The 17,670-nt window shown below is 47.5% G+C and overlaps 1 protein-coding gene across 1 annotated transcript; it reads left to right on the forward strand.

Moving 5' to 3' along the window:
- Positions 1-1,325: 1,325 nt before the first annotated feature.
- On the forward strand, positions 1,326-16,880 carry MEIOC (meiosis specific with coiled-coil domain). Its single transcript, XM_063404906.1, has 8 exons — positions 1,326-1,367; positions 2,880-3,005; positions 6,821-6,978; positions 7,104-7,208; positions 8,616-10,455; positions 12,356-12,490; positions 14,485-14,665; positions 16,588-16,880. Exons 1-8 carry the CDS (start codon positions 1,326-1,328, stop codon positions 16,878-16,880), a joined length of 2,880 nt encoding a protein of 959 aa, XP_063260976.1.
- Positions 16,881-17,670: the final 790 nt, after the last annotated feature.

A 17,670-nucleotide genomic window follows, 5' to 3' on the forward strand; every position in this document is an offset into this window, starting at 1 on the left:
GCAGCGAAGCTCCTTTGCAGCTACAACCCCCCGTTGGCACAGTCAGACCAGGCTTCCCACAGCAGGGTCTCAATCCATCTCAATCGAGATTATCTAACCTTGGTGCAGTAACTAAATAGCAAAATAACAGCTCAAACTAGTGCCTCTGAGGAGGGACCCCAAACGGAGGAAACCTTTGGCTTGTATATCTTTACAGTGTGTGTGCAGGAGAGTCTGGGGTCACCAGCTCCTGCAGTGTCCTGAGTGTCCCCAGCCTGGGCCACAGGTGCCCTTCGTTGTGCAAAGGCTTGGGGAGGCCGCAGGCTCCTTCAGAGCTCATCCCGCAGCTCTCCCCGGTACTGAATGGATTCGGCATCAGGGCTCGGAGGGGGCGGCAGCCTCGGGCAGCCTCGGGACGGGGACGGGGGCCACAGGGTCGGGGAGGTGACAGGACCGGGGGTGACAGGCCCGGGTCCTGAGGCGCCGCTGTCTCCGGGACTGCGGCACGTCCGCGACCGCTCATTGGCGGGAGGCACGAGCGAGCTGTTTTCCCATTGGCTGCGCGCCTGCGGGCGGGGCCAATCGCAGCGCAGCCCTTTGTTCGCCGGGCGGCTGTCACCGCGTGGCCAACAGAGCCGCTCACGTTGCTTTGCGCGGGGAGGCACGAGGCGGCCGTCCGGGCGCTGATTGGCCGAGCGCCTCGGGCGCTGGCCAATGGGAGAGGGCGCGCGGGGTGGGGCGGCGGTTGGGCCGGCGCGAGGGCAACGGCCGGAACTCGCCTCAGGCCGCCCCGCGCGGGCCCGCGCCGAGACCGGCCCGGAGCCATGGAGGTGAGGGACGGGAGCGGGACGGGGACCGAGACGGGGACCGAGACGGGGACCGAGACGGGGACCGAGACGGGGGCCGGGGTTGGCTGTGCGCCTCTGCCCTTCACACACCCGGCGAGCCGCCACGGCTGTGTTGGGCTTGGCCCCGTCGGCGCTGAGGAGGCACCGAGGCCCGACCAGCATCGCGCCTGCCCCTGGCAGGTGTCCGAACCCCGCTGCCCCCTCCGGGCCCCGGCGCCCTCCCGTGTGGGAGCAGGAGTGGGACACGGAGCTCAGGCCTGTGGGGGAAATACCCCTCAGCATCCTGAAAAACACCTGTTTGGGGGGAAAGGGGCGAAAGTATGGGTTTGGGGGGTTGTTAGGACTGCCTCTGGCCCTACAAGTTTACCCTTTGTCTCTGGGATCGCAGACTGTGCACGTGTCAGATGTCTCTGTGAACGGTGATCTCTGAGGGGAAAACGTGGCACAGGACATAGAGCCAAGTTCCACAATAACTCAGTGTGTTCACTTATTTGGAAAATGTGCCAGAAAAACACAGAAAAGTACCTGAGTGTAATAGTGGTGAGAGCTACACGTGGTACATCCTCTGGGAGCTGCAGAAGGATGTTTCTAGAAAGCAGAGCTTATTCAGAATCCTAATTCTGGGAAACTGATTTTTCTGAATTTATTCATTATTCCGAATGAGCTGCTTTGGTAATAGCCAATAAGTTCACATTTCTATTTGTTGGCTAAAGGGGGTTTTAGCTAGCCAGTTTAGCTTTTCCTTTTGTGCCTCACCCTTGGGAGAAGAGAGTAGCCCTCAGCTTTTCTTTGTTCTCATTCCTTGCTCCTGCTGGCCTGTGCTTTCTGGCACTTGCAGGGGTTTCCTCCAGTTGGAGTTGTTTCTCCCATAGTTAGAGACTGGAGCAGATTTCCACCACAGCGCTCAGGGTGTGTATTGTAGGAAATTTCCAGCTCTTGACCTCTGGAAATGCACATCTAAGCCATCATGTAACTTAAACCGTGTATGGGAGCAATGATGGAAGGAAAAGAGGTGTCCAGGAATGTGTGAAGGCTGAATAACTCCTCTACTGCTGTTGGAGGAAGGGTTCCCTGCTCATGGCAGGGGTTGGAACTGGATGAGCTTTAAGGTCTCTTCCAAGCCATGCCATGATTCTGTGAGCATTCCTCTGTGTTTGATGTTCCTCTGTGGTGGCTCTGATGTTGGGAAGCTCAGCTGGTGGAAACAGGGAGAGTGCAGATTTCCTCTTGATCTGCACCTCCTCTGTCTCTGAACACCTTTGGAGTTTCTTGTGCTTTGGTAGGCTCAGCTTTTCCTTCAGGGTACACAGGAAAGTGTTTTACATTCATGTATAGAACCACATCCTTGAAAACTCAGATGGAAAAGAATCCAGCGTTAGAATTAGAATTAGAATTAGAAGCGTTAAAGAAGTTAACAATGGTATAAAATCCACAACTGTCAGCTCTGTTTTTATTTGTGTCTCTATGTATAATTATGACTGTGTGTAACAATGTCCCTGTCCCTTCAGCCCCTCATGGCAGTGTGTGTAACGATGTTTCTGTTCTTTTCCCTGTCCCGAAGACCCTCGTTCCATTCTGTGTGTACTGAGGGTGTCCCTGTCCTTTTCCCCATCCCTTCAGCCCCTCGTGCTGTTCCGTGTGTACTGATGATGTCCCTGTCCCTGTCCCGCAGCCCCTCATGGCAGTGTGTGTGCTGATGATGTCCCTGTCCCGCAGCCCCTCATGCCGTTCTGTGTGTACTGATGATGTCCCTGTCCCTGTCCCGCAGCCCCTCATGGCAGTGTGTGTGCTGATGATGTCCCTGTCCCGCAGCCCCTCATGGCAGTGTGTGTACTGATGATGTCCCTGTCCCGCAGCCCCTCATGGCAGTGTGTGTACTGATGATGTCCCTGTCCCTGTCCCGCAGCCCCTCATGGCAGTGTGTGTGCTGATGATGTCCCTGTCCCGCAGCCCCTCATGGCAGTGTGTGTACTGATGATGTCCCTGTCCCGCAGCCCCTCATGCCGTTCTGTGTGTACCGATGATGTCCCTGTCCTTTCCCTGTCCCCGCAGCCCAACGTGGCGTTCCGAGGCGGCGGCCGCTGCTGGGGCGGTGCGGAAGCGGGCGGGAGGCCCACGGACGTGTTCAGCGCCGCCCTGCCGGGCTCTGCCTCGCTCTATGGCTGCTACAAATCACAGGTTCGGTTGGTTACTGATGATTTTTATAGCTCTGTAAGCGTTTGGGTTGCTTGTGAACAAAATGGTCGGAACATGTTTCTAAAGTGGTTGCTTACACTGGTGAATACAAATCACAGTGTTTGATTTAACTGTAGTAAATCTTCATTGCAGTAACTTTCATCAGAGGGGACAGTGGCTTTTCTGATGCAGTCACTGATGAAGCTGTAGGGGATGTTTGTTAAAATGCTATTTCACCATTTTTCTGGTGAAATGTTCATAGTAATTGTTCTTCTGTTGGCATAAACAATTGTAGGCAGAGTGAGGAGCAAACAACTCTTCTAGGAAAACTGGAAAGTGGGTAAGAAGGAGAACCTTAGCTATTGCCTCAGTTATTTCTGTAGTTGAAGCATTCATGTGAACCCGTTCTTAGTCTGATCAGCAGAAACTGCCAGGACAATTAAATATGTCAGCGTTCCCTTGGAATTTTTGCCTTTCATGGCCATAAACTTTCACTAAGGTAAAATACTCAAATGAAAATTCATTCCCAGTACCCTCAAGACCAGACTTGCTACTTCTTCCATCCAGGACTTACTTTGTCAGACTACCCTGCTCCACAAAGGAATGTATCCTGGGTCTTTAACATTTAAGCCTGCAAAACCAACATTTATTGTTTCACTTACTAAGGGCTAAGAACGCCTGATGTGTCTAAACCAAGCAGATAGGATAAATGTAAAGATATTCCTTTTCACTTAATCAGGATATAATGCCTTTCCTCAAGAAAAGAATTGGCTGTAAGTTTTCTTCAGTACCTTAATACCCTGTAATGATAGGGAGAAAGAGGATGTAATTCCTAACTCCTGGTAGGGATCAACCAGCAGAAACTGGAGCAGATGTGTTAGGCTAACATTGTTGCCAGTTTTAAGAGCTCTCTAAGCCTAGAGGAAGGCTCAGGTTAGAAAGGAGACATTGTTTATTCTGTGCATTGTGCCGGGGCGGGGGGGGGGGGGGGGGGGGGGGAAGTTTTCCTCAAACCAAGCACACCAAGGAGTGAAAAGCGAGAGAATTTGGACACTAAAGTTTGCATAAATATTTCTGTGTAATCCACAGTTCCTGCATGCCTAATGCAGTCACTGAGCTTAAATAAAATACCCCAGCTCTGGTGATCTCCATCTTTCTTTGCTCATTCCATTACCTCATGGATTTCTTTGGTGACATGATGGATAAGAAGAAAGTGTTTCTGCTACTCCTTTTAGCTTCTTTTAACAGCCTTTGCAAACTTTTACATTGTAGCAATTTCTACACTAGCATAATGCTCATAACATAGGGCTAGGTTGTATCATTGAAATTAAGATATAGGGGTGTTTTATTCGTTGAAAGGAAGCTACTGGGGGTTGAATAGTTAAAATCACAGCCTTTGTTCTGAGTAAATTTACAAACACAGAAATTTGAATGTGATTTAATTATCGATTTCTATATCTGCACATGGAAAACTAAAGCATACCCACCTTTTACTCATGTATCTGAGTATCATTTTTATATTAATCACTGGTGGAATTTCAAAATTACAGATGTTCTGTTCCATATCTAGGTAGAAATCTTGAATTTCAATTGTATTTCCTTCAGCTATTGTTCATGTGCTGTACAGGTGCTGATACCTGTGGTTTGTCATCTGTTTCTTTCTTAATGGGCCCATACTCTCTGTCCTGTTGGATACATTATAGTTCCATTTATTGATCAAGTTTAGATGTGGTATCCCCTGAAAAATGGCTTATTCCCCCAAACCCCATCCATGGTTCAGCCCCCATGTCTGTCAAACCCAACTGTTATCTCATCCCACGCCCACCCCATGTCCATCATCCCAGACCCACCTCCCAGTTCTGGAATGTTCTCCCCAACTCTGTTACCCATTTGGCAATATGTTCAAATCACACCTTCGTGTTTTCCCTGATTGGTTCTCCCCCTATGGGGTGATCCCATACCCCACCCCATGCCCTGAAAAAGTTCCTGATTGGTTCCTGATTTTTGTACCACCCCTCTTTAAAAAGGCTCACATTTCTTTGTTCTCTGTCTCGTGGCGCCGGCCCCTTCGGACAATGGAGGTGCTTCGGAGCTGCCAACCCTTAAGACCCTGCGTGGTCCTTTATCAGCCCTCTGTGGCCACCCCACTTCTTTTGGTCCTTATCACAATCCATTCCACCGAGCTTGCCGGGGTTTAGGAGTCCAGGATTGTGATATTTAGAGCAATAGTAACATGAATATAATTTACTATAGTTTTAAGTATAGTCAATGTTAAATAGTATTTGTTGTTTCCCTACCTTCTTAATTTCATACAGGCTGATTTCCCAGGTCTGAGGCACTTTGGGAGGTGTTAATGGTCAGGGGTTTCCTTCTAACTTTACTTGTATCCAATGGTTTTGTGCTACTACTTTATCTCCTGTAGCTCAGCAATGATATTTACCTTCATACTCCTTATGTACCAAAGAAAATTTTAGAGCGTGTGTGTTGTCAATTCCCATCTAATTTTAACAATAATTAATAATTTAAATTACCTTCCATCCTCCTTAAACCATTGTACAATTGGTTTCTTGTTACAGTCTTTGACTGGACAAGAAAGAACAAAAGGATTACCTATATAAATTTCATATTCAGAACGTTAAGGCAGTTCAGGGAAACATGTCATAGTAACAATCCTAACCAATGTAAAATTATACCAACATTATAGCAAGTTTGACATCTGGCACTGGTTTGGAATCCTGCTCTTTGCAATTGTGTTTGTCTAAAATAATTACTGCACTTGGAATTGCTACTACCCCTTGAGGTCATTCTACTTCCATGTAAGACAGGTCTTCTTCCCAGGCAGAGTTCATGAAGTTACTTTGTAATTTTTTAGTCCCAAAAGCCCAGAGGAGGTGGTTTCTCACCTACCTGGTCCTGTAGTTTTCTTTAGTCCTGAGTGGTGGTTCCACACTGTGGTCCTTGAAGCTTCACAGCTGTGATGGTGAATTGAACGTGGTACGGTCCTTTCCGGTGTTCCTTTGGCTCATTGCTCCATGGTCAGACCCAATCTCCCACCTGGATGTCATGAGCAGGAAGGTCCAGATCAATCTGATTTCTGCAGTGAAGGTACTGGTTGATAGAGGACAAAACTCTCCCCAGACAAATAACATAATTACACAAGTGTTCTTGGCCCAGATATTCACAGAATGTGGTTTGTAAGAGACTGCCTGATAAGGTATTCTGTATAGATTTCAAAAGGACTGAGTTTATCTCTGGATCTAGGTGTCTGGTGGAATGCAAAAGAAAACATCTTACAAGTCCAACACCGATACTTGTTACAATGCCTGCCTAGGCCTTTTGGCGGGGTCTCTGGTGATCACTAGGGGGCTGGGGAGGTGCCCCCACTCAGTTTTCAGCAAAGGTCAGCTCAGAACACACAGAACACAAGGCTGAGTGACAAAGAAGTTGTGATGTGCAGCTCCAGCACCTTCTTCTTAAACAATTGCCTGGCAGGATGTAGTATGTGAAAGCTTTCCTAAGCCTTAAGCAACACGTGTTTAGCACACCTGAGAGCATCTGTTTGTGTTCAGAAGAGGGGTGAAAGGTGAGAATGATACCATCAGCTTCCATCTGCAACAGACAGCAAGGGAAGGGACTGAGAATTCTGCTTAAAGACATTAACATGGCCTAAAATTGTTGTATTCCAAGTGTGTGGCTTGCTTACTTCTCATGTGCTGATTCCTCCAAGAGTGAACTCAGTTACAACCATGTACAGTGATAAAATGACTGTTTGATATGTTTCTTATTAAATAAATGCTTTTATTGTGCATTAAATGCAGAATGAAGAAAACGTGGAGTTACCTCAGGCCTACAGTTCTTCCCTTTCAACATTAGAGTACTCTGCACCCATGGACCCTTCCCTTTTGTACCCCTCTTGGTCTGCGTGTACAGAGGACACCGAGCAGCCTGCTGCTCCTCAGAATAACCTGAAGTCCAGGTAGTCATCCTTGACAGGGAGTGTGTGTGTGTTGGGCTAGATGGATTATATTTTTTTGTTTAATTGAACATAGGAAGTACTTTGAATATAGGGATTGCTTTTATTAATACACAGTTGTTTTTCAGGATTCAGCCTGAAAGGAATGATTATGGCAGTGAAACTGATTTATATGGACTCGTGTCAAACATCTTGGAAGAACAAGACAAACCACAGCCGTGCTTTGCTGAGGGGTGAGTGAGGTGCAGGTGGCAGAAAGTGCCTCTCTGATCTCACTGTGCTCCTGAGTCAGCTCCATCTGCTGCTGGCCAGGCCTCATGCTCTGGCCATGAGCTTGCCCTCTCTTCCCCTCATCTTCCAACATTTCACTTGGGATACTTGGAAGCTTTTCTCACTTAGATTGCATGGCAGCTTCTGGCTCTCTGATATTTACAGAACTTGTTAATTGGCATTTTTTAAATAAGATCTTAACAAGTGTTGTGGACATGCTGTATTCAGATAAATCCCCTGGATATATGCCTTGGTCTGTTTTTTTATTTTAATCAAGACTGAATTCAGAATTTAGGTTTCTTTCTTAATTAATGTCAATTCACAGACAAAATACACAAAGCACAGACTTCTTCACATTTGCCTGAACTGGCAGAAGAAAATTCCATGCAAAATTAATGTTTCTTGCTGTTAGTGCTACCTAAGCAATATTTGTGTATCTAAATGTCAGGTTTATTTTGTCTCTATTCCTGCACCGGAAGACAATTCCATAGTCATAACAACACAACACAGACGGGTGCAGGTTCGGCATCCCCAGCATACTTACAGAGCTCTCTGTCTTTTCCTCTTCCAGGTCTAGGAGACAAAATAGGGAGCCCAGCTCTCAGGTTCCCAAGCCAGGCACTGCTTTTCCTTTCCGTCTTCCCAAACAATTCCAGTGATTTCTCTATGTGTGCTGAGTTATGTGTCTGAAATGAGGGAAAACTTCACAGTCAGTCTTGATATCACGAGACAACTCAGTAATTCCTTTGCTATGGACAGGCAGGGCTGGTTCAGCATTCCCAGAACTGGCCTGCAATGGCTTCCAGGCACAATTTCCCCTCTCCTTAGTCTGTTTACAGTTCTCCTTGGCAGTCAGGGATTGATGGTCCTGTGTTAATTCATGCTGGTTAGTGGAAAGAAATGAGATGAGCTGGGATGCTGCCTCTGGCTCTACCTGCAGGAAGCAGTGCAGGCCAGTGTAAGGCACCAGTGAGGTGAGAGAGAAGTGTTTTCTCTGGAGTGCTGGGACATGGCTTTGGAAGACTGAGGGCAGTCTGGGTACCTGAAGTTGGTGCTGAACCAGGAGTATTTTGGTGATGATGGACAGGACTGACATATCAGGATTTCATGTGTACACATCCCTTGCAGCTTGAAGCCTGTCCATAGCTCCTGAGCTGTGGTGGGTGTTTACACAAGGCAGAATCAGTTTTCTCAGCTAGTTTGGGGAAACTGAAGATGACAGGAGTGGGTAGAAGTTCAAGTCAGTCATCTTGGAATCATTTGAGAGAAAGGATTCAGGACTAATTAGTTTCTTAAACCTTGTTTTATGTTTGGGAATAAAGAGCAGCAGCACAGATCAGTGTCTAACCCTGCATTTCTTGTTTTCCAAGGAGCTGCCCTCCCACTCTGAAGTCCGTGTGGCCGGTGAACACAAGCAGAATGGAGCACCATGACCTGCTGCCAGAAGGCAGGAGGGCAGTGGTTGGAACAGTGCCCCAGCAGGGTTTCTATGGCAGTGAGTCCATCCCTGCTGCTGACAAGCCGTTCCTGCAGAGTCCCACTCTGGTGGCACAGCAGAAGGCAGACGAGTGTTACCGCGGCTTTGCCGGCGTGGACCTGGAGGAGCAGAGCCTGTACTCTGCCAGGAGCAATCGTGCCAATGGCTGCAACCTGCAGGCTAATGAGAGTATGAAGACAACACCTGTATATCAGAACTATCCCTACCTGAAAAACACCTTTGCAGCCCAGGCTGGGTACTCAGAAGCAATCAAAGAAGCAGCAGCCGATGCTTATTCTTATGGAAGGGAGAAGGTGTGTCCCAAAGGAGCAGATGCACAGGTGCACCCAAAACGGGCAGAAACCTTCCTTCCACAGTGTCACAGATACAATGAGAACACGGATTATACCAGATACACTGAATATTCTCATGCTGGTAAAGCAAAGCCCAACAAGGGCACCAGTTGTAGCTTCCAAGAAAATAGAAAGCTGGTAAATGGAACCCCTGAGGCACCATCTCTGGATGCAGAGCCCTATGCTAAATTATTTCAAGTTAAATCAGGAACTCAGAAAAAATTTGAAGATACAATTTCAGATCAGCACGACTTTACATTTCCCAAGTCTGTAGGACTTGTATCAGAAAAACAATTTGCAAGCGAATCTTCCTTCAGCACTGATTTTGGGCAAAAATTTGAATATGGACTAAAATCTTTTGCAGCTTGTCCAGGAAATAATGGTGTGGAAAAGCAGCAGTTTTCCAAGTCCAATCTTCAGAATCCTGAATTCTATAAATCACTCCCACTGTTGCCCAGTGCAGCAGTCCCCTCAGCAGGCTCTAGCGCCAGGCCAGGGTGGATGAACATCCAAACCAAACCCATGGCTTCTGGCCCCTTCCAGAATCCAAGTCCTTTGTTGAAACTGAATAATCAGTCACCTGCATTTCTAAAAAGCTCTCGTCATTCTAATGATGTTTTTCAGTTGCCATCTTCAAATTTGCCTTTAAATAATAATTTACTTCACAAGTACTGTCAAGATAACCCATTCCTCTCCAGCCTTGACTTCGGCTACAGCACTGCAGAACGAGCTCGGGCAGCTGCATGCATGGAAGCCCTGGTTAGAGGTGGGGAAGAGAACCTCATCGAGTACCTCAGTGAGAAGAAGCTGAAGCAGCCAAATGGATTCTGTGACAGTTACTTGGCTCAGCAATTGGGGATCATTGACAATCTGAACAAGCAGCGTTTCCAGCTGAAGCCACAGAGTGAGCACTGTGACCTGGAAGGGCAGAACCAGGCGGATGGGGTGTTTCAGGACATGTACCAGGAGTTAGTGGAGTCCCAGAGGCAGCTGCATCTGGGGGCAGGGAATGGGGACACCGGTGCCATGGGTGCCAGGAGCTGCCTGCAGGCTCCAGGCATTCCCAACTGCATGGTGGGCGACTTCAGGCGCAACCGGCAGCTGGGCCCCAGCACCTTCCCCGTGAGACCTGCTCACCTCCTGGGCCGCTCCGTGGTGCCTCTGGTGGAGCCTCACGCCTTGTTCTCCCAGGATGATCTCAAACGCCTGTACCCCTGCTTCACGGAGAAGATGTACGGGGACAGTGCCCTTTCTGGTTTCGTGTCAGCATTTGGATTCCAAAAGCAAGTTAAAAATCGCTATGGGCCTGCCAGCGAGCTGCATGTGAGACTGGAAGAGTGTTATGAGCAGTGGAGAGCTTTGGAGAAAGAAAGAAAGAAGGTAAGAAAACCAAACTAGAATAATATCACAGATTTGATGTAGATCTCATCCTGCTCAGTGCAGTCCCAGATCATGGGTAGTTCTGCTGTTAGGAGTTTAGATGCTTGATGAGACTTCAGAATTACAAGTTTGTTTCTCTGTGTTTTCTGGGACAGGAAGTGAAAGGTGTGCAGATCTGTAGCTTGGCTGGAGGCATAGCTAATGTTGTATGGAACCTTGCACTAAAAGCAGGAATTCAGGGGCTTTTCCAGTCCCAGGGCTGGGGAAGGGTGTTCATGAGGAACAAAGATGTGCTATACCTTTTTTATTAATAAATAAATGCAGTGCCTCTGGAACTTTGAAAGCAAATCCAGCAAATATGTTTTGAATTGAAACTAAACTTTAATTCTTTCAATCCAATTTTTTAGGAGCTACACCAAATTCCTACCTCCTATTTCCCTGAAGGTTTAAACCTAGGGTGTATTTGAAGGTTGTGTTTTTTTTTTTTCCCCAGAAACAGAGGCTATGGGAAGGTCATTTAATTAAAATCCTTGCAGTAAAAGCTCAGGTAGGGCTGTGTGAAGCCCACTAAAAGCTGTTGCCATTTTTGATCTGTAGGAAAACCTGTCTTCATTTCACCAGCTGAGATGGGGTTTGAATTTCAATACCTGGGATTGTCTGTGGGGAAAGCTGGGCCAAGTGTCACCTGGCAGCAGTGGGACCTTTGGGAGTTCTCCTGTGCCAGTCCCCACAAAGAAACCAATTCCAAGAAGATGTAACATGGGGGGTTTTTTGATGCTGTTTCCTGTGAAAAGCCAGTGGTTGCTTTGAATACAGGGGCTGAGGAAGAGTGAGCCCAGCTTAAGGAGGGGAGGTGGTGTCTGGGGTGCATGGAAAGTGCAAGAGGGAAAAAGCTGGCAAGTGCAGGGACCATGGGGGAGAAATTCAGCATTATCACACAATCACAGAATGGTTTGGGTCAGAAGGGACCTTAAAGTTCCCTCAGTCCCACCTCTGCCATGGCAGGGACACCTCCCACTGTCCCAGGCTGCTCCAAGCCCTGTCCAGCCTGGCCTTGGGCACTGCCAGGGATGGGGCAGCCACAGCTGCTCTGGGCACTCTGTGCCAGGGCCTCACCACCCTCAAAAGGAACAACTTATTTCTAATATCTAATCTAAACCTGCTCTTTCTGTGTGAGGCCATTCCCCCTTGCCTTGGCACACCAGACTCTTGTGGACCACTATGAAACCATCCAAGAATTTTAAATCAGATTCAGCTAATTCTGTGTTTTTATGGGTGTTTCAGAGTGACATAACAAGGGGATGAGAGACGGAAACTTGGAATCTTGCAAGCAGTTTTCAAAATAGTCTTTTGATGGCTAAATAAAATACAGAATGGTTTGGTTTGGAAGGGACCTTAAAGACCATGCAGCTCCACCCACCTGCCACAGCAGGAGCACCTTCCACTACACCAGGGTGCTTAGGAAAAAATCTTTCTTTAGTTTGATCTGTACAAAAATTAGGTTAATTGCTGACTGAAACAGTTTTATTTTAATTTTATATGTGAGATCCACATCTGTTTGGTAATTTTTTCCCTGTAATTCTGACTTTGCCTCCATTTTATTTCCAGGCAAAACCAGTACAGGCTGTAGTCAGAGTGAGCAGACATAGCACTGCTGGAACACGGTGTGTTGGCACGACTGCTTTAGTTGAACTGCTTTGAGTAAAGCAGTTGTTCACTTAAAGCAGGTGATTGTCTCACCAGAGGGTTAAATCCCAAATGCCTGAATCCTCATTGTCTCCTTTAAAAAACTCCAAAACCCTGATGGGAAGAATTTGATTCTGATATTTTTTCTTGTTTCTGTAATGAAGCATACTCTGCGTGTATATTCTGAGGGAGTTGTTCTTTTGTTTTCCTGCAGACTGAATCAGCTCTTGCTAAGAATTTCCAAGGGAAGAAGGTTTCCAGTACTAACAACATTCCAATTCCAAGGCTGACATCAAATCCATCAAGGGTTGATCGCTTAATTGTGGATCAGCTACGGGAACAAGCCAGAGTGAGTTGTAGGACTAAAAAAAATCTATTGAACTTATCCCACAGAACTTAGAGTACAGTGTGAGACAGGTAAGATGATCAGAGCAGCTTTTCCCAAAATAGCTTTGTTCTTCAGTGCTGTGCAGGGAATAACATTTCAGCAGTCCCTGTTAGAGCTTCTGCAGCTCCCAGGTGCTGTTTCCAGGGAACCACAGAGGGGCTGAGGCTCACAGTTGCATCCCTACGTGCCAGGAGTTCGTGGTGCAGCAATCCAGTCCTGGAGCCTCTGCACAGCTCTCAGGGGTTCTGCATTTGGAGACACTGTGATGGAGGAGGTATTTGGGGTTAAAAACAGGTTTAGTTAATGTTTGGAAGGTGTTGACATATGTATTTGCATGAGAGTCTGGTATATTTTAATGCAGAGTGATTATTTGATGCACCTTCAGCCAGAGTTTCTGTTACCAGTTTGTTGTTAAACCCAGAGAGCCATAACCAGTAGGACAAGGGAAACTGGTGTCTGCTGAGCTCTGTGGGCAAACCACGGTGCTGGTGGCAGCCCAGGGTCCATGGGAAGGTGACAGCTGGGGGAGGAGGGTGCCATCAGAATGGTGAGGGGCTGCGAGGCCCTCCTGAGGCCCAGAGAGCACAGCCATGGTGCTGCAGACAAGGAGAAACAGAAGCCAGCCTGTCCCCCCCTGCCAGGGCTGTGAAAGGGTTCTGGGAAACGTTTGGAGGCAGCAGCAGTGCTGAGCCTGCCACTCGGCAGCAGGGGGGAGCAGCAGCCTGTCCTACCTGCCTCACACAGGAGAAATAATCCGTGGAGCTGTGTGTGCTCACTGCCAGCAGGGCCTGCCTGGTGCTGCTCATCCAGCTGAGGGACGGAGAGGAAGATGTGGATGGGCTTAGTGCACTCTTTTGGAACTCCTGCTCTATGGGTCCCAAAAGAACAGCCTTAGTTTCATGCTTAGAAGGCTTGCCTGCTCTTGTCCTGGTACTTTAAAACTGCCTCCAAAACAGGGCTTAAGCCTCTCTAGTCATTTGAGAAACCAAACTTCATGGTGTAGCACCTCAAGCCCTTGTTAGGTGCCTTGTCAGGTAGTTTTAACGATGCTCAGCAGCAGAGTGGGGCTGTTACATTTGGATTCTAACATTAGAAAGCTTGGTGATGGCCAGAGAGGAAGCCTGGTACTAAGGTTTGAGTGGAAGCTGAGTTGGCTGAGTCTGGGATTAACTCTTCATAGTTGGAGCATCCAGTTAAATCTTCACAGTCACATGCATTCCTTTAGGACATGAAGTGTGGCCATGGCCTGTGGAACATCCCAGTCTGGGGATTTTTGGTTTCTCTTTTTCTGCAGACCAGTAACCATGTTCTCTGCATTATGTGACTGTGGCTGAGGAGTCACTCACCACAGGGAAACCCACAAGTGATGTGACTGGTGTAAGATAAGACAACAAAGATGCACATTTTCAGTGGACTAAACAAACCTGAATTATTTCTGAATGTTTGTTCTCAGCTCCCTCAGTGCTGAGTGCTTATCCCAAAGTCAGCCCACACGTGGTTCCACAGCAGCTTTCCCTTTCCCAGCACGGCTGTGACTGCTGCTGGCCCCGGCTGCCCTGCACAGCACAGGGGCCTGTCCGGGTTTTCACCCAGAAATTGCAGCAGTGCTGTGAGAAGGGAGGACCCAAGTGCTCTGAATTCAGGGAAATGCACGTTGTCCTGAAACCACCTTCTGTTCATGGATGTCTCAGAGCTGTACAGATCTGGTAACAGCTGGGAGTCCTTACTGGGGTATTGTAGCTTTGCTCTTGTGCTTTGCACACCCAGCTGTACCACAGGTTTGGAGATCAACAAATCCCTGGTAAGAACTTCCAATTGCTTCAGCTGTAACTTCATGAACTGTTCTCAAAAGAAAGTAATGGTTATCATTAATCTGTTCTCACTAATTAGTTAATTTCCTTGTAAGTGTGGCTGAGTACAGTGCGAACCCCTGTACGATGTGAATTGTTCATTAGGTTGTGACTTTGCTGGGGAAGATGGAGCGCCTGCGCAGCTCTCCGCTGCACGCCAACATCTCCACTGCTCTGGACAAACACCTGGAGGCGATCCACGTGGTGCAGGCTCGCAGGAAGGATGAGATTGTCAATGCCTCCAGCCGGCAGCGGCACGGCCCCCCCAGGTGCCAGGATGAGAGAGGTATGGCTGTGCTTATGGACATTTGTCAGGGAGCTGGGAAGTTGAACACATCTTGCAAAAATAAGTGAGGGGGGTTGTCATTCAAGTTTTAACTCACTTTTCAGTGTTAGAGCTTTGCCAAAGGCAGATTGGGTGGGGTTTGGATGAAGGTTTGAGGAGACACTAAAACTGGGTTTTAGAGATAAATAGGTTAAACCGATTTGGAGGTGGTTATTCAATTAATAAACTAGCAAGGAATAACGATTAGTGGGGTTTTTGATAACATATTTAGGGACTGAAGATGTTACTAAGCTATTGCCTCTTGCTTCTCCCTGTCCCTTATATTCCTGTTCCAATGAACCCTTCAGTTCTGTCTTTGTCTAGAACTTCCTTGATATCTCCATGCTAAATCTGCCCAAAGTGACTGAGATGGCCTTGGCTTACAAATGGATTTCCTCTTCAAGCACCTTATGTCATAGACTGGCATAATTACAAATCATATTTTGGATGGATGCACAAAAATACAATGGGCAGAATGTTTTCATTCTTAATGGTGTCCCAAATAACCCAAATATTCAGTTTCATCTTTCACCAATGCACAGGCAGCGTGGCAGGTTCCCTTGTCTCTGAGATGGGAGTCAGGGTGAATTCCTGCTCCCTCCAACACTCTGACCTCCTACCTTGTGCCAGAAGCTGTCTTACATTTCTAAATCTTCTGATCTCTTCTGCTGTTCTTTCTACATCTGAATTACAGGGATTATTTTACTTCTTTGGGGTGTCCCGTTATGCAGTTCTGTAATTCTCAAGTTTACCTCAGAAGATACACTGCAGCATTCTTTATTTTCACTTGTTCTCCATCATTCTTGTTTCTCTTAACCTTGTCTGAAGATTATGGGACTTGTTAAGGTGAAGGAGAGTTCTTGGGTGTTAAAGCACATGAAATTAATAGGCTTTACCTGGCACTACCACATCTGTGAGCTCTTTGTAACAGAATAGTCTGGAAAGGAATTGTCAGTCCTGGAGATGCAGCTTCTTGGTGCCAGCTGCTGGGAGAGGGGAGCAGGCTCTGCACAATAGGATCTGATTATTTACCTGGAGGGTGGTGCTTGGTCCTCTGCCTCCCATCACTGTCTTGGGGTGCTGAGCCTGGAGCAGCAGTTGGAGAGGATTTTTTTGAACAGTAAATTATTCCATGCAATAACTGTATTTGCTATGTCAGGCAAAACCTTGAGGGAAAGGTCCGAAGCTGTTCTGGTTTGTTTGGGAGCAGATCTTGCCCAGCCCGTTTCTGCAGCACCTTTCTCCTCCATCTGATCCGATATTAGGCATCTGTTACAGAACCACAGCATGGTTTGGGTGGGAAGGGCCCTATAAAGCTCATCCAGTGCCACCCCTGCCATGGCAGGGACACCTTCCACTGTCCCAGGCTGCTCCAAGCCCTGTCCAGCCTGGCCTTGGGTACTTCCAGGGATCCAGGGGCAGCCACAGCTGCTCTGGGCAGCCTTTGCCAGAGTAACGGGATCACAGCCCAGGTGACCCTTTACAGCTCTGTGGTTCAACAGCCATTCACAGAACATGAGCTGTGTGCTTCAATCCAGTGCCCCCAGTGTTCCTCCAGCCATGGTACGGATTCCTTGGCAGGACAGGAGAAGGAGGGGAAGGGCCCGGTGCCATTAGTGTGTGTGTACATGGAGCGCCCCAGCCCCGGGGTGCAGCTGCAGCAAGAAGGTGCTGTCACAAACTCAGAACCTAAAAGTGCACCTGCCTCACTGTGTGAGGGCAGAGGAGTTCAGATCCAGTTTTTATAAAACTGTAAAGGGACAGACAAGGTCAGACATGCATGGGAAGGTGTGGGGCCAGGGCGGCCCAGCAGTGCTCCAGACTAAACAGTCTCCAGTGTGAGACAGTGCTCCAGACTAAAGGGCCGTTTCCTCCCTCTGCAGTGGTGCTGGCTCTGGCCGCGGCGCTGCAGGCGCTGTGCCTGGCCACGCGCAGGGTGCGCACCGTGCTGTGGTGCGCCCTCCAGATGACCCTGCCCAATCCCTCCGCCGCCAAACGGGCTCGGGAGAGACTTCCCCAGGAGGGGGCAGCGCCCGACGAGAAACGAGCGGAGACAGCCCCGGCTGCGGCCGCGGCCCCGCGAGGGCCCAGGGAAGAGGGTGCAGAGAGAGCCCCGGGGCCGTGCACGGACCTGCTCCGCAGTGTGTATGAGAGAGGAGATGTGAATTCCTCCTAATTTTTGGTTCTTTTTAGTTACTTCAAAGTTTCAACTGCTAAAGTTAATATTTAAAGCTGTATCTTGATGAGAAGTGGGATTTGCCTTAAGGGCTCCCATGTTAAGCTGTTAACGTGACGGGAGGGTCAAAATGTTGTAAAGCCAAACTGGTGAGTGTTAACTTAAAAAAATAATCAGAATAATTCATTAACAGCCAAGATATTATTTAACTTCTGTGGGTGAAGCCTGGTGTCCAACTCTCCCCATAACTCCTTTTAGTTTTGCTTTAGGAAGTAAGTTTTTAAATAATGATTCTTAAAGACTGTGGTGTGACAGGGTGTGAGGTTGGTGTCAGATCTGATTGTGATGTAAAATGGTTTCCTTATTGAACTAAAACCTGCAAACAGGAAGAAAAAAGGCTAGGAATACCTAATATTCATGTCAAACTAGATATTTAAAATACAAATATTTATGATTTTGAGATTTTAAAGTCTACATTTGGGAAAGACAATATACACCAGGTTCCACTAAATTACCAGTAGAGGAGAATTGTTGTGTGAAACCATGAATTTAGTAAATGTGTTCAGACATTTGGAATGGTTTTGGAAACAAAGGAACTACTGTTGTAAAGTATTTAAGCATAATCAAACTACGACAGGCAGACAGGATTGTCCTGCAGAGCTGTGAAGGAGCTTCAATAATGAGCGTTGTTTTTAATTTAACTTCAGAAAAGCTCATGCCAAGTTCTGAAATTTGGATTTTCTTAAAGTTACTCGTTTGGTTTGAAATTTGATTGTCAGCTTCTAGACTT

The sequence above is a fragment of the Prinia subflava genome, chromosome 8 (assembly GCF_021018805.1).
Source record: "Prinia subflava isolate CZ2003 ecotype Zambia chromosome 8, Cam_Psub_1.2, whole genome shotgun sequence".
Classification (NCBI taxonomy): Eukaryota; Metazoa; Chordata; class Aves; order Passeriformes; family Cisticolidae; genus Prinia; species Prinia subflava.

Excerpts from the sequence above, each read along its gene's own strand:
- MEIOC (XM_063404906.1), top strand. The coding sequence starts at position 1,326 with ATGTGCCAGAAAAACACAGAAAAGTACCTGAGTGTAATAGTG. Across the intron at positions 6,979-7,103 it reads CAGAATAACCTGAAGTCCAG|GATTCAGCCTGAAAGGAATG; the intron begins GTAGTCATCCTT and ends GTTGTTTTTCAG. Across the intron at positions 10,456-12,355 it reads TGGAGAAAGAAAGAAAGAAG|ACTGAATCAGCTCTTGCTAA; the intron begins GTAAGAAAACCA and ends GTTTTCCTGCAG.